Below are 17269 nucleotides of genomic sequence, written 5' to 3'. Positions count from 1 at the left end.
TCAACGAACCCCAGGAAGGATAGACCTTAAAAGAAAATCACATAGACATATATAATAATCAAGCTCTACAAAATCAAAGATAAGGACAGAATCCTGAAAGCAGCTAGGGAAAAGGGAAGTGTAACATACAAAGGCAAACAAATCAGATTAAGTTTGAATCTCTAAGCAGATACTAGGCAGGCATAAAGGCATAGAGAAACATATATAAAACCCCGAAAGAAAAAAAAAACTGCCAACCAAGAATCCTCTACCCAGCAAAGCTGTCAATCAAAAATGACAGTGTAACCAAAACATTCCAGGATAAACAAAAGCTAAGGGATTTTGCCAAAACCAACCCTGTTATGAAAAACATCCTAAAGGGAATTCTGTGGACTAAGAACAGACAACAACCAGAGATTGACATACATGGCAGCACCACCCGGAAGTTAATCGACAAATGGAAGAGTCAAGAACAGAACAAAACTATAAGAACAAATTCAGTGGATCTGGGAGGTCGTTCTATGATCAAAACAATTACAATGTGAAAGAAGGTAAATACAGAACAGAGATCCAGGTGGTGAGAAGCTCAGGGAGATTACAGGATGAAATAGACTATCTTAAATGGAGGGAAAAGTTAATGGAATATAAGGTAACCACAATGGTGGAGTTGGGGGATTTAGGGGGAAGTGGAGGGAAGCAATAGTAGAGCACAAGGTAGGGGGCAGACACATCATAGTTCGGGTGTTGGGGAGGACAATACAAGAAGGGGGAGGAGGTGGAAGAACAAAGTAGATACAGGAACACTGAGACAGGTTTGCATGGGCTAAATAAGACAAAGGTAAATAGTGATGCAGGCTCAACCTGGGATATAGGGATCTAGGCATAGTTTGAAAAGGGGAAATAATACAAGATGCTTGACTGTCTTATGAATATTGTTTTCCCTTGTCTACTATTGTAAAATAGACACTTGAGTGGATTAGAAAGGAATGTTGGGAAACACGATTCCAGAAAACTTGTAAGCCCTAAATAAAATACCTAAAAGGGGTTCTAGAACTTGCACGGTGAAATAGGTCTCTTGCGGAGTCTTTACAGAGTATAAGACCTTAGGTGGAATCCTGAGTCCCATCCAGAACCTTCTGAGCTTGTACATTCCCACTAGAAAAGAACAAGCAAACCAGCCTGGAACAGCTAGAGCAACAGAAAATGCATCTTCAAAGAAAGATCATCAGGGAAAATCCAAAACAAAAATGTTAGTATGACTGGCTACTACAAGAATAAGCAAGCTATTCACCAAGGAGCCATCAATGCAAGCAATCAAGTTGCTTCGGGACAAACCCTCCTCTAAGACTGAAATTCAAAGGGAACACATGAGCAGGCATGTAAGCTTGCTGGTGACCACATTAGTCTACTGGTGAGTGGAAGATGGAGAAAGGTAGCAATAAAGAAATGGGCTGAGTTCAACCACATTTCATAGACTCCTGTTGACCTGGAGATGAAAGAGAGAAGAGGAAGGGCTGGTTGGTCCAAAATATGGTGAGACCTGGGGACACCTAAGCCCATAGACAAGGACATAGCCACAGAGGACTAGGGCTGAGAGTGAAGCATCCAGCTGATATGAAGTGAGGGGAGATGCACAAGAACATGCAAATTTGCAGATAGTACCCATTTGACCTAGCCTTGATGGCTTGATTATCAGAACTCAACTAGAAGAAGATTATATATAAAAAAAAAAAAAAAATGATAAAGGAAACACAGGTAAATTGCTACAATTTGATGAACTTGACCTATACTTATGGAGGTAGTAACTCTAAATACCAACAGAGAGGGAAGGAGTCTTCACATCAAGTATCAATGCATGTTGTTGTTGTTAAGTGCCATCGAGTCGGTTCCGACCCATAGCGACCCTATACAGGGTTTCCGAGGGTGTAAATCTTTACGGGAGTAGAAAGCCTCATCTTTGTCCCGCGGAGCGGCTGGTAGTTTCGAACCGCTGACCTTAAGGTTCACAGCCCGATTCGTAACCACTACGCTACCAGAGCTCCTTAGTATCAATGCTATTTCCTCTATATACACAGGGTAGATAGGGATGGGCAACTTAGACATCGGCTACCTAAAATAAGGAGGCAATAAAGGCATGAAGTGACTGGTTTACAACTTTTCAAGAGGGAGTTTAGTTTAACATTGTGTGGGGAAAGAAAGAGTCCCCACTGAATAGTTTTCATCTTGTCTAGATAGGTCTGGTTAAAAGAGATGGGGATAAGATTCTTATTATTAATTGTCAAAAGTAATTGTCAGCTTGACTAATGGCGACTGTCACAATTTTGAAAGTAGAAGTTTTGTAACAAAAATGGGTAAGCAATAATCTTACAGTCCTGAAACAAAGGACCCTAGGACCATAAAAGGACAAGAGCACAAGTGGAATGCGGGACCTTATCCAGAGAAGCATTGACACCAGAGATGGAGGCAGAGATGGGGACATGGAGAGGGGAAGCGGCTGAGGACTCTAGATTCATGGGAAGAGAGGGACTAAGAGATAGTGGCCAGAAGGCAGAGTTGTGGAATGTGCACTTTTGTGGTGTAAATTACTATACATGCCTGAGCTTAAAAAAAAAAGATATAAAGTGAATAGAGTGAAATGCTGTTAACTGATAGTACATGGAGGGATTGTAATCATGAAAAAAGTTGTATGATTTGTTGAATGTAAAACTGATGATCTGCCCTGCAAACTTTCACTCAATCCACAATAAAAGCCTAAAGAAAAAAAAAGAACATCATACAGGAAGAAAGCAAAACGTCATTAAGAAGACAAGAAAGAAGGAAAAGATCAAAACGGATGCCAGAAGAGACTCTGAAACTTGCTCTCCAGAGTATAGATGCTAAAGCAAATGGAAGAAATGAAGAGGCACAAGAGCTGAACAGAAAATTTCAAAGGTCAGCTCAAGAAGACAAAGTCAAATATTACAACAAAATGTGCAAAGATCTGGAATTAGAAAACCAAAAGGGAAGAACATGCTCAGCATTTCTCAAGATGAGGGAACTGAAAAAATATTCAAGCCTCCGCTTTCATTATTGAAGGATTCTCTGGGCAAATCATTGAATGGTGCAGAAAGCATCAAAGGAAGATGGAAGGAATACACAGTCATTGTACCAAAAGGAAATGGTTGGTGTTCAACCATTTCAAGAGGTAGCATATGATCAAGAGCTAGTGATCCTGAAGAAAGAAGTTCAAGGTGCATTGAAGGAATTGACAAAGAACAAGACACCAGGAATTGATGGAATACAAATTGAAATCTTTCAAGAAATTGAGGCGGCACACAAGGCACTCACTCATCTATGCCATGAAATTTGGAAGACAACTATCTGGCCGACTGATTGGAAGAGATCCCTAAGTATCTATCCCAGTAAGTACAACATACTGCCATTTCCAATATGGAATTGTCCAATGTCATCAGCGTGCCACCTGGTTTGAAGGTTAATGGCCCCAAGAAACAGTGCCTTACCAGAAACTCAGTATTGGTCTCTTCTGCAGGAAGATTGGGCACACAGGAGTGACTGTAGCTATACTGGTCTTGGTGAGTGGAAGTCCATGTATGACATCCATCCCTGTCACCATAGCCACTTTGTTCATGAGCCCATTTGGCAATGACAGGAGTGTTTGAAAAAAAGAGGATGACTGGTTTCCACAGAGCGTGTCATCCTATGCACTTGATTACTGAAATCCTCTTCTGCCAAATTCACCTTTTGATGAACATTCACATGACACATAAAAATCTTCACTTCCTTTCCACATGTCTCTTCCCCATACCTTCTTGTCACCAATTTTCCACTCATGTTCCTTCCAAGTCCCTGACTATCCATCCAAACTATTGGCCATAGCCGATGAATCAGATCAGCACATCCGGCCATCTCTCCTTCCAAAAACCAAGAACAACTAACTGCACTGATCAAAGTGTGTCCACTGGAAGGATTTTCCTTCACTACTGCTGTGTTTTTAATGCGCTGGACTGTAAAGTCAGTTTGAACCACAAGGTCAGTGGTTCAAGCTCACCAGCAACTCCTTAGAAACCCTATACAGGTTCACTAAGAGTTAAAACCAACTCAACAGCATTTAACAACAACAATAACACTGCCCTTCAGGGAAGTCCCAGAAAGGGAATGCAATGCTGTTTCCACCCACTTCTGAGTGGTGCCTACATATCACAGAGAACCATCCATAAACCAGGCATGAGTTTTTCATTACTCAAGTTAAATGGTCATAAGGAACTCCTTATGGGGCCATACATGAAGACTGGGAAATAGAAGCTAAGCTAATAGAAGTAGAGACTACTGGCATTTTGGCCATTCCATTTAACTTACTTGTGTCTTCAAGTCTTGCTCAAGCTCAATCTCATATATACCATTTGTATTTCATGATGCGGAGTCCTGGGTTTGTGCTGTAGGATAAGCACTGGAATACTAATTACAAAGTAGGCAGTTCAAACCCACCAGCCTCTCATCACTAATCCTGTAAAGGGGGGGGGGGTGCGTTATGAGTCAGAACCTAGTCAATGGCACTTAACAACAACATTTAATGATGGACTACTACTATGGAGGTCCAACTTCTGACTTTTTGACTCTAGGGGTCTGACAATACCCAGTTCATGATGAGCAGCTCAGACCACATGATGATATAGTGGTTCATGGTTAAGCATTCAGTCTCTTCTAAAGCCTAGTAACAAGCCAAAAGCTGTTTCTCAAAAGGAAAGTAGTAATTTGCACAGAATAAAAACTTTTCCCCAAAATCTTAAAGGTCTGCACTGTGATTTACCAGGAGTAGTTTCCAAAGACTCCAAACAGCATCTGTGTCTGCCCCTGACACTTCAAGCACCATTGGATCAATTAGATCATATGGCTCAAGTGGTAAAGTGGCTTACATGTCAGCCTGAACCTGTTGAAGAGTCTTCTCTTATTCTGGGCCACATTCAAAACTAGCAGCTTTTTGAGTCACTTGATAAATGGACCATGCTTTGTTAAGTGCCATCGAGTCACTTCTGACTCATAGTGACCCAATATAGAGTTTCCAAGGAGCAGCTAGTGGGTTTGAACTGCCCACCTTGCAGTCAGTCAGTAGTCAGTGCTTCTATTGCACCATATCAAGACCAAGCTTTTTGAGTCATTTGATAAATGGGTCAGAATAGCACATCCAAATTAGGGATATATTACCTCCAAATTGCAAAGAGGGCCACCAAGCATTGTGTTTCCTTTCTCATTGCAGAAGCCAGATGCAAAAACGTATGCTTCACTTTAGAAGAAATATCTCAACATGCTCCACAACACTGGACCCCTAAATTTTGTTGAGGTGGAAGGTGCCTGAAATTTTCTTAGGTTAATTTTCTATCCTTGTGCATAGGGTTGCTATGAGTTGGAACCAACTCAACAATACCAAACAACAACAGACTCCTGGCGTGGTACTGCAGGGTAAGCACTGGCCTGCTACCTACAAGGTTGATGATCTAAACCCATCAAGCATTCATCAGAAGCTATATGCAGGGCTGCTATGAGTTGGAACTGACTTAACAGCATTTAACTAAACAACAACAAACAAATGTCTTCAATAAGTCTAGAGTACTTCTTCCTTACTAGATCCAATCAGCATAATGTCATCACTATAATGGATCCATGTGATATCCTGTGGAAAGGAAAGGTGACCAAGCAAGGTCCCTGCAGACTAAATTATGATGAAGAGCTGGTAAATTGATAAATCCCTGAGATAGGATTGTAAAGTTGTATTACTAGCCTTGCTAGCTGAAGAAAAGCTGCTCCTGGTGAGTCTCCAAAACCAGAATTGAGAAAAAAAAGGCATTAGTCAGATTAGTGGTTGCATTAATATGCTCAAACAATGAAACAACATCCAGAACAGCAGCTGTAATTGCAGTCATCACCTGGTTAAGTTTATCATAATCCACTGTCATTCTCCAAGAGCCATCTATTTCTTGCACAAACCAACTAGGATGTTATGAGAATCAACCCTTCTGCATCCTTCAAGTCCTAGAGGCAGCACTAATCTCTGTAATCCATCCAGGAATGTGGTATTGATTTTGGTTTACTGTATTCCCAGGCAGGAGAAATTCCAATGGCTTCCAGTTGGCTTTACCTACCATAATAGCCCTTACTCCAAATATCAAGGTTCCAATATGGGATTGTGCCAGTTGCTGAGTATATCTATTCCAATTACTCATTCTGGAACTGGGGAAATCACTATAACCTGAGTTCAGGGACCAACTGGACACCTGGTAAAATGGACCTGAGCCATTAATCACCTTACCTCCATATGACCAATGGCCACAGTGACTTTTTGGGTCTCCTGAAATTAATGTCAATTCAAAGCCAGTATACAATTATCTCCCAGAATCCAATTATTTCCTTTTCCCTAGTGAATAGTCACTGTCCTAAAAGGTCATAGATACCTTCGGGGAAAGCTGGGAGAAAGATTAACAGTATACATTTGGCTTCCCCTTCATTTAACGGTTGTGGATATGCTAACTGGCTCAAATCTGGCAATTAACTAAGGGACCTTGACGCTCTCTTCTGGAGATTCAAGTCCTACTGCCAGTCATTTGACCAAGAATTCTTCTGCTAATACAGATCAAGTAATACTTAGTAAATTCCCATCTGTTTCACTCCTAGGGATACCACCACAAACTATTCTGATTACTGTTTTGAGTCAGTTTAGTGGTACTGTGGTTTTGCTAAGCACAAAGTTGGTGATCCAAACTCACCAGCTTCTCTGTAGGAAAAAGATAAGGCTGCCTGTTCCCATAAATATTTAGTCTTGGAAACCCTACATAGGGCCCCTGTAAGTTGGAATCAACTTAATGGCAATGCGTCCATTACAGTAACCACTCCCACACTTGTCTTTGTCAATTAAATCCTACCACTTGACCCCTACCACCATTGTTGCTGCTGCCACTAAGTTAGTTCCGACTCATAGTGACCCTATATAGGGTTTACAAGGAGCAACTGGTGAATTGGAACCACTAGCCTTATGGTTCAAACCAACCTTTTGGTTCAGTGCTTTATCTTAAAGCACTACAACACCATGTTGTTGTTAAGTGCTATCAAGTCAGTTCTAACTCATAGCGACCCTGTACAGGGTTTCCAAAAGAGGCTGTGAGTTTGAACCGCTGACCTTGCAGTTCAAACCAACCTTGCAGTCCAGTGCATTATCCTGTAGTGCCACACCACACTACCATGTTGTTGTTGTTATGTGCCGTGGAGTTGGCTGCAACTCATAGCAACCCTGTACAGGGTTTCCAAGGATGTAAATCTTTACAGGAGCAGAAAGCCTCATCTTTCTCTTGGGGAACAGCTGGTAGTTTCGAATTGCTGACTATGAGATTAGCAGCCCAATTCATAACCACTATGCTACCAGAGCACACTACCATAGGGTCCAATAAATTCCGTTATAGTTACCCACTACCATCAAGTCAATCCAACTCACAGAGGTCCTATATAGGGTTTCCGAGTGTGTAAATCAGAAATCCTCCTCTTTCTCCCATGGAGAATTCAAATTGCTGACCTTGTGGCTAACATCCCAACTCTTAACCTATTATGCCAGCAGGGTTCCATTCCATGGCATTTAGGTATCTTAATTCAGTTAGGGCAATTCCCACTATCATACTTTCATAATTGCAACCAGGCAGTCTTCAAGGAAGCTGGGGTTTCCTTCATAAATTTGTTCCCCATCAACCAACATCCTTTACAGCCATTTCCACATGTTCTCCAGGATTCTGTTTGCATATGTTAGGTGCAGCAAACCCCTTCCTGGGTCATGCATTGTACCTCCCCTTCTGGGGACCTTATGGTACTTACATCTAGTTATAGATCTGGAAGCATTGATGAGTGGTGGAGTGTTTCCTGGGAACATTCAGCAATATCTTGAAAGGCATCTGCCTCAGGGGATGCCCCAGACAATTCTCCAGGTGCTGCCCCAGAGATTACCTCAGGCAATGACTCATCAGATGTACCTGGGTTACTAGCATCACATTAAGGTAAGAAGGCAGGTTCTGTTGCAGAAGTGATTCAAAGGAATTTAGGGCTTACTGTCCCCAGCTTCCTGATTATCTGCTGATATGTCACCTCAAGTTTCAAGATCTCATTTTTCCCAATCAATGTCCTAAATTTTACATCAGACAGCATTCAAGGTTGGGAATTCAATTAGGGCTGTAATTCAGCCACTCTTACTATAAGACTCTGGGTTTAGTTTTTGGCAATATCAGCTATAATAAATACGGCTTTCTTTCAGGGCACAAGTGGCAACTTTCAAGTCTTACATGCGGTGTTTGAACTGCGATTCTGAAGCCCTGAGTTCATCTTTTTTCTTTCACCATTTTGTCTAGTGAAAGGAGCCCCAACTAACCAGCTTCCGTAGACTTCTCCTTCAGAGAAAATTGTAGAAAAGTATCAAATATGCCATCACCCAAAATCTTGCTCTTCACAAATAACTGATCCATTGATAGTATTATTTTTCATATTCTGTTGCCCATTTTACTGTTAAAGGCAGAGTTATCAGTGTCTTTAAGATCAGCCAGACTTAAGAACCAATTCAGAAGACTTATCCTAATGCTTTTGTTCTTCTAGAACCATTCTCAGTACCAATGTCTTCATCTGAGTTCTCTAGAGGGGCAAAATCAGTGAAGTGTATGTACTAGATATATGTAGACATATATACAGGGAAATAAGTCCTAGTGTGGCACTGTAGAACAAGCACTGGACTGCTAAATAAAAGGTCAGCAATTCAAACCCACCACTCGCTCCTCAGAAACCCTATACAGGGCCACTATGAGTTAGAATTGACTCGATAGCACTTAACAAACAACAATGCAGACAGAAGGGGAAAGAGAGATGTCAAGGATATGGCTCACACAGTTGTAGAGGCTGGTATACCCAAACTCTATAGATCAGAGGTCAGGCTACTGGCTCACATCCTAAGAGCTGAAGGTCAGAGGACGATGAGTCTCATGCAAGATCAAGAGAAAGCTTTCCCAGAACAATCATATATTGGCGGCAGGTCACACCCCTCTAGGACACAGATTGGCTTTCCAGTGATTGGATTCCCACTGATAAGCTTTTCAATTGATTGGCTGCTCACATCATATCACAAAATGGAGAATTATTACATTGTGCAAGAGCAATCAGTTCAATGTCTGACAAACTAAGGAGGATCATAACCTATCCAAGTTGACACATAACTTTAACCATCATAGGCATATTCCTTTATCCATGTTGAGCAACTAAGACTGAGATAAGTACTCTACCTAATCCCAAGACTGTTATAGCTTCTAGCTTATTCCCAAAAAGTGGAGAAGATCAGTCCAGTAACACTTATCATTCGTCCATGTTCTGTATTGTCTGGTTAGAGAAGATCATTTTCATCTTATATACCATTTAACCACCTTCTTTCTCTCCATCTATTCCATGTACTCTTTCTATTCTTTTTTCCATTTAATCATAAACCTCTGACCAATAAATAGTAATCCCTCCCCCACCCCTCAGCCCCATCATTAACCTTATAATTCATGGTTAAGAAAAGCATTCTTAAAGCTTGAACCCACGTTCCTGTTTGATAAAGATTAAAATCACACACATACACACCCTCCCAGGTATTCTTATACATACAACTCACTATCCCAAGTAGAATTCCATTCATTACACATTCCCTCAGACAAGTTTTACCTTCCATAGTTTATATTCCTAAAACAATAGTTTTCCCCAATATAAAATTGTAACATTGGCATGGTGGTGGTGTGCCATGGAGTTGGTTCCAACTCACAGTGACCCCACACAGGGTTTCTGAGGCTGCAAATCTTTACGGGAGCACAAAGCCTCATCATTCTCCTGTGGAACAGCTGGTAGTTTCAAACTGCTGGCCTTGAGGTTAACAGCCTGACTCGTAACCACTCTGCTACCAGATAACGTTTGCATATATAATCTTAAAAAAAATTACTATGTATACCCCTTGAAAATCACTGATTTAGAGAATCACTAAACTTATTCTACAAGTGGACTATGCACTGAACTGCAAGGTCAGTTTGAACTGCAAGGTCAGTGGTACAAGCTCACCAGCCACTCCTCAGAAACCCTACATAGTGTCGCTAGGAATCAGAACCAACTCAACAGCACTCAACAACAACAAAGTTATTCTAAGCAAAGAATTCAAGTCTTATCCTCAGTCAGCATGCTGTAATAGGAACTTATGCCCAAATCTAGATTTATTCAGTAATGAAATAAATAAATAAACAAGCAGTAGGTACTCAATTAATAATTATTATCACCCAAATTGGTAAGCTAATAAGGGATCAGAGAAGAGCTTATAGTTTAATGAATTGCTTGACAATTAGCCATTGCCAAAGTCATTTATTTTGAAGGTACCCCACATACATTTCAACTTTCAAAATCTGAATTTATAGTTTTGAAAAGTCCATTAACACTAAAATTCATAAAAGTTGATGCATAATGGGAAAAAACTAAATGACCTTTTTAAAAATGTTATGTAAATTGTAAGCAAGAAAACTTGAGAAATATCCCATTTCAATCAAGCAGTCCATAGAATATTCTTGGAACTGGAATGCAAAGAAAGAAACAACCAAATCAATTGAGATCTTACTAAGGAATGGTGAGTAACCGAGGGGTTGGGTCTTACATGGAATATACAAAAAGGCAGAGTATTTGTCCTTAACTAAAAATGTTCTGATGGTGACCTGGTATGGATGACGCTGTGAGTTAAAGCTCTGGACTGCAAGGTCGGCTTGAATTGCAAGGTCAGTGATTCAAGCTCACCAGCCAATCCTTGGAAACTCTATACAGGGTCCCTATGACTTGGAACTGACTCAAAGGCACTTAACAACAACAAAGATGTTCTGATACTAAACAACCAGCACAGTTTCTTAAGGGAATTATTCTTATCCTAGGATTCCCTGGGTATTCAAACACTGGACTACTAACCAAAAGGTTAGTGGTTCAAACCTACCCATAGGCACCTCAGAAGTAATGCCTGGGAATCCAATTCTGACAAGTCACAGTCTTGAAATCCTTATGGAGTTAGAAATGTAATCCACTGTACTAACCCCAGCCTAACAGAAAGGTCTTTGGAATAGCTAGTACTACTAGCTGTTCTAGTTAACATCTATTCCATATATGCCAAGCATCATTCTGACCTAATAATTTAGTCTTAGCAAAAAAAGAAGTTTCTTTACACTGCTACTTACCTGTTCTCCAAACCAAGTGATGTATGTTCCACTGTAATTAGAAAATTGGCATTCTTGAGAGTTTGATTAACAAGAAATTGCCTCTGAAATTCTCTTCAACCCTGTTGTTTTTAGCTGACATCGACTCGACCCTTGACTCTTAGTGACGCAATACACAACAGAACAAAATGCTCCCCAGTCCTGCACCATCCCCATGGTAGATTGCAGGTGGACCATTTTGAGTCGTAGGGTTTTAATTGACTGGTTTTCCAAAGTAGACACAAGGCCATCTTAGTCTGGAAGCTCTGATGAAACCTGCATCATAGCAACACACAGCCTCCACTGAGAGATGGGTGGTAGCTAAGCATGAAGTGAATTGACTAGAATCATATCCACGTTACCCACATAGAAGGCAAGAATCCTACCATTGAGCCACCACTGCCTCATTTTGTAAATCTTGTTGTTAAGTGCCGTCGAGTCGGTTCCAACTCATAGCAACCCTGTGTAGGGTTTCCGAGGAGCAGCTAGCTAGCTGGTGGGTTTGAACTGCTGACCTTTTGGTTTGCAGTTCAGTGCTGATCCTACAGCGTCACACCAGGATGGGCAAAAATTAAAACTTAGGTTCCTACCAATCTGCAGACAGCCACTGGACAGGTCATCCTTCCATCAAAGTATAGCACACTTATTTGCCAGACTGACAGCAACAGCTGGCCTGTCTCCTTGACATCTCTTGAGCTGCACCTTGAATGACTACAGCCTGCAAGACAGCGAGGAATCAGTGCCTGGAAGAGAGTCTGTACCATTTGCCTTCACTTGTTTTGGGGCTCTAAATTCCAAAAGACTTCCTATGTTGCTGTATGGAAGAATAGTTGAGTCATTTCAGAGTGTGGAGAAGGGGCAAAGAGCAACTAAGGAGAATCATCTTCTGTAGGAAGAGTATACTAAGGAAGGGCCATTAAGGGATTCAGAGCATGGTGTAACCAAGTTCACTGTGAAGTGAATAAAAGAAGTTCAAAACTGACATATGCATATCCCCTGGGTTGAAAAAAAAACCAAACAGAAATAAAGGTGAAAAATCAAATATAATTTCAGAGAATAGACAGATAGTCACAAAGAAGAAGTTCAATAAAGATCTGGGGTAAAACCAGAGACTACCAGGTAGAATCCGATATCTCATAGGTGAGAGATATATACCTGAGAGCTATCTCCTAAGCAGAGACAGGAGTAGTAAAGTCAAGTTCTAGGAGGTGACAGAAAATAAGAGCAGCACAATGGTACCCCATATTTAGAAGAGACTGCAGAACTTAGGGAATCTCTGGGTGTTGAAAACGGAAAGGTGAGCCATTCACCCAGAAGTTGTTGGGGCCTAGTGTAGATTCTGTGTGGTGTAGATTCATCTATCTTGTTGATGATGCCTCGAAAGAAAGGTCTGGCAATCTACTTCTGAAAATCAGCAATTGAAAATACTGTAGAGCACAGTTCTACTGACACATATGGGGTCACCAAGACTTGGAATTTATTCAACAGCAATGGTATTGTATAAATTGGAAAAACAGGCTGGTAGTTGTTGTTTTTATTGTTGTTGTTAAGCGTTGTCAAGTCAGTTCCAACTCATACTGACCATACATAGGTTTTTTGGGGAGCAGCTGATGAGTTTGAATGACCAACCTTATAGTTCAAACCGACCTTGCAGTCCAGTGCTTATTCTACAGCACCACAAACAGGCTGGTAGAACCTGAATAACACTATTTTAAGGTCAACAAACACCCACACAGAATCTACACTAGGCCCCAACAAGATAGATTAACACAGTGGCAGCAATAATGGGTTGTAAAGAGGGCACATGATCTGGCAGCATTTGGTGTGTTTGGTCCTTGTGTGCTTGACAGCAACAACAGCCTATATAGGCACCCTCCTAAGATGCTTGATATGTTAACCTATTTAAACCACATGTTAACTCATTGTTACCTCTATTGTACAATGAGGAAAATGAGGCACAGAAGATGCCCTTGCAAGGTCACAAACTGAGAAGCCATAGATTGATTCCAGCTCATGGAGACCCCAGAGTAAGAGAACTGCCCCATAACATTTCCAAGGTTGCAAATAGGTACATCCATGTCCTTAGGAGTGGCTGATGGGTTCAAACCACAGTCCTTTTGGTTAGCAACTGAGTCCTTAATCATAGATGTAGAACTAGATTTAAATCTAAGCAAACCTGAATCCAACATCTGTATCCTAACTACTAGACTACCAGTCTCTCCTTGGTTAAGACTCCTGTCTCCAACACTTAACTCAGGAAAACCAATGACCTTTTCTGAGCCTCAGGTTAGTGGTTAGGAATCCGGCTGCTCATCTCAAGGTCAGCAGTTTAAAACTAACAGCAGTTCTTCGGGAGAAAGATGAGGCTTTCTGCTCCCGTAAAGATTTACAGCCTTGGAAACCTCTATGCAAGGTCGCTATGAGTCAGAACTGACTGCACAGCACACCACCAAAAGGGAAATAACACTTTTCTCCCTACCTTACCTGGCTGTTGGGGAGCTCTAATGAGGGTAGCAGATGTAATGTTATAAAATCTATATATGAATTGTTATTGTTGTTGTTAAATGCCATCGGTTCAGTCCCGACTCATGGCGACCCTGTATAGGGTTTCCAAGGAGCAGCTGGTGAGCTTGAACCACTGACCTTGCAGTTCAAACGACTTTGCAGTCTGAAACTGCAGTTATTCTTTGCAAAGCCTACTTCCTCCTAACAACTTTCTAAGGAAACATCAGGTCAAACGCCCTTGGTTAGATAAAATGTTCATGACTCTACTGAAATAAAAATCAGATCTCTTTCTGTCCTCCAGCAATTAGTTTCTTATCATGAGCACAAACTAGAATACACATGCCTTCTTGAACAGGATGCCCTTGTACACTAAAGGACCTCTGAAACCTGGGGCTGTAAAAGCTAAGAAGTGTGAAGTGGCAGCTGCACTGCAAAATCGATAGAACAAACGCATTGACATAGAAGACCAAATCTTCGCATTGTTATATCTAATAGGTTAAAAAAAATAGCAATAATAAAATGGGAAGGGGAGTCGGTTCTGCCTTCTGTCTCCAACCAGAGGCATAAGGAATGTGGTCCAGTGATCTCAGCCCAAATCTCTCCAGTTCTAAGACAGAAGTCGAGATGCTGTCTTCGCGCTGCTACGGAACGGACGCCCAATTACGTACCTCTCCGGACCACTGGTCTTGGCGTTGACTCGGTTTTCACAGTTCTAACTTTGGCCCCCAACCCCCGAGATTCTCCCTAAAGCCCTTAGAGGTGCGGGGGCGCCGCCTCCCTCAGTCCCTCACCTCTAAAGTTTTCACCAGGATTTTCATGTAGAGCTCGGAGATACCCAAAGACACCCCGAAAGCCGATGGCAAGAGGATGAGGACGAGCACCAAAGTCAGCCAGGTTGAAAGGATCTTCACTGCTAGGTCACCGCCCTCCATGGCTCGGCGAACCTACTCCGAGGAGATCCTAGCGCGTCAGCGGCCCCTGCCCGCAGGCAGTCAGGCGGGAGCTCCCGCAACGAAGGCGCGGAGCAGAGCTCGAGTGTCAGCACAGCGGCCACCGGGTGCCCAGCACTGCAGGGAAAAGAAATGGGGAAGGAAAACTTTCAGAACTACAATTTCCTTCCTTCCTTCTCTGGCTCCTCCTAGGCCCCGCCAGTTGACTCTTTCTCCGCTCGAGGCCCAGGTCGAGGATGGGGCCACTGCTGTAGGCGCATACCCCGGCAGGGTGTCACAGAGGAATGCAGCTCCGGGTGAGCGAAGGGACACCGCGACACAGCAGGAACGCGCGCGAGGGACCCGGAACGCGCCCCACCCCGCTTCTCAGTCACTCTGACTGGCGATTGCGACAACTCTTTGAGTGACTCACCGAGGCCCTCCCAGAGCAAGGATCCCTAAGGGCGTACCGCACCACCACACACCCGCTGCCGGCGGAACTGTACTGCAGCCTGGCTGCGCTCGGGCACCCGCTGCCCTATTTCAGCGCCCTGCCTTTGCCCCACCTCCTCTGCCACCCAACAGGAACTCCCTGGCGGAATTTGGAGCGAGACCGCTGTGGGCTCCTGGGCCGCCTCCCCTTTCCCCCGCGCTCCGCCTCCCCCTTCCCCCCAACACTCTCCGCCAAGGTCCTTTAAAGAGGAGAGTTTTCATCCGCAAAATGTGAGCCTTTTCTTCACCCCAAAATGAAGCAGTGACGTATGCGAAATTCTCGAGGTCATGTTTGTGTGGGTGTAAAACGACCTTTGGGGAGAGGATTTCAAAGAACGCTGTGGAACGGCTGTTTACACCACTTGTCGCCTCCCTCTACTATGGAGCCTTGTGGCTAAATCCCGCTTATCAGGATAGTACAAAGCTCTCTCCACGAGTTGCCCGCTCCACTCAGCCGCCATCTCCCTGGCACTGATTGATACCCGTCGGCTGAGTGTCTTATCACTCTCTTCCACAGGGAAGAATCCCACCACATTTTCCTCTGCCATTCACCCAACACCCGAAGCGCACGAGACGCAGTCAGTATCCACACTGCAGAAAAATGTCAGGCCAGAGCAAGTCTTCGCCAAGCAGACGCGCGCCCCCTGGGAACTCAAGAGCGTACGCACAGCTGTGGTGCTATTAGGGGACTGAAGGGTAAAACCCCATAGGTGTATTTACTCCTCTGCAGTTCCCGTAGCTGTCGATCTGAACTGTTTTTAAGAACTAGTGTGAAAGGGGATTGTAGAGACATATACTGGATAAGAAAATCCGGTTGCCCAGGTTTCTACAACTCCTCCAGTGAGTCAAACCAAAATCTTTTACAGGTGTTGTTGTATCAAGGTGTAAAAACTGGGACGGTCAGCAAATGGAAATGAAACCATGTGGAAAGCAAAGAAAGCTGTCCCTACCCAGGGTATGGAGTCCTGGTGTGGTGCTGTAGGATAATGTACTGGGTTGCAAGGTCGATTTGAAACGTAAGGTGGGCGGTTCAAACTCACTAGCCACTCCTCCTCGGAAACCCTAAATCACTCGAAGGCATTTAACAACAACAACACTTAGGGTGTGGAGGAAGGGGGACTAGAAAGAGGAAAAACGGCCCCCTGTAAAGAATATAGGTGTACCTCCTGTCTGCGGGGATTTCACAAACTTCCTCCCCCACCTGTTGGTATGTGCCATTGACTCACTTTCAGACTCATAGCGACTCCATTGGTTTCCCAGGCATAAATCTTTACCGAGCAGAAAGTCTCATCTTTCTCCTGCTTAACAGCTTGTAGGCTCCAACCACCTATCTTATGGTTAGCAGTCCACTGTTTCTCCTACAGTGCCATCAGCACTCCTCCTCCCCCATTAAAACAGTTTTGTGGGGTTTTTGGGGTTTTTTATTACAGTTTGTATAAACTGGACTGCCAACTACAAGGTTGTCGGTTCAAACCAACCAGCCACTCTTTGGAAACCCTCTGCAGGGTTGCTATGAATCAGAATCAACTTGATGACACTTAACAACAACTTGAGGACTAGGGTGCGCCTGACCCAGGCCATTGTGTTTTCAATAGCCTCATATGGATGCGAAAGCTGGACAGTGAATAAGAAGGGTCGTAGAAGAATTGATGCCTTTGAGTTGTGGTGTTGGAGGAGAATACTGAAAGTGCCATGGACTGCCAAAAGAACCAATAGATCTGTTTTGGAAGAAGTGCAGCCAGAGTGCTCCTTGGAGGCCAGGATGGCTAAGCTTCGTCTCTCCTACTTTGGACATATTGTCCAGAGGAAACAATCGCTGGAGAAGGATGTCATGCTGGGTAGGGTGGAGGGTCAGAGAAAAAGAGGAAGACCCCCAACGAGATGGATCAGCCAGGTGGCATCATTGATGGACTCAAGTGTGGCAGCGGTAGTGAGGTTGGCCCAGGATCGAACATTGTTTCGTTCTGCTGTGCATGGGGTCGCTATGAGTCGGTTCCGACTCGATGGCACCTGACAACAACAACAACAACAAAATAAAAACCAAACTATGAAACTATAACCGATTGGATTATCTTAAAGGGGACAAGAATGTACCCAGGG

General features: G+C 43.1%; 1 protein-coding gene across 1 annotated transcript in view; it reads right to left on the bottom strand.

The window, feature by feature from the left end:
• AGPAT9 (1-acylglycerol-3-phosphate O-acyltransferase 9) overlaps nt 1-14680 on the bottom strand; it is a 124340-nt gene extending 109660 nt beyond the window's left edge. Inside the window, exon 1 of the mRNA XM_006867728.1 lies at nt 14540-14680. Within this exon, the coding sequence (XP_006867790.1) occupies nt 14540-14680 (141 nt within the window). The remainder of the gene's footprint in view (nt 1-14539) is intronic.
• Nucleotides 14681-17269: the final 2589 nt, after the last annotated feature.

Source organism: Chrysochloris asiatica, unplaced genomic scaffold (assembly GCF_000296735.1).
Source record: "Chrysochloris asiatica unplaced genomic scaffold, ChrAsi1.0 scaffold00109, whole genome shotgun sequence".
NCBI classification, from domain to species: Eukaryota; Metazoa; Chordata; class Mammalia; order Afrosoricida; family Chrysochloridae; genus Chrysochloris; species Chrysochloris asiatica.
This window is presented reverse-complemented; position numbering and strand designations above follow the sequence as displayed.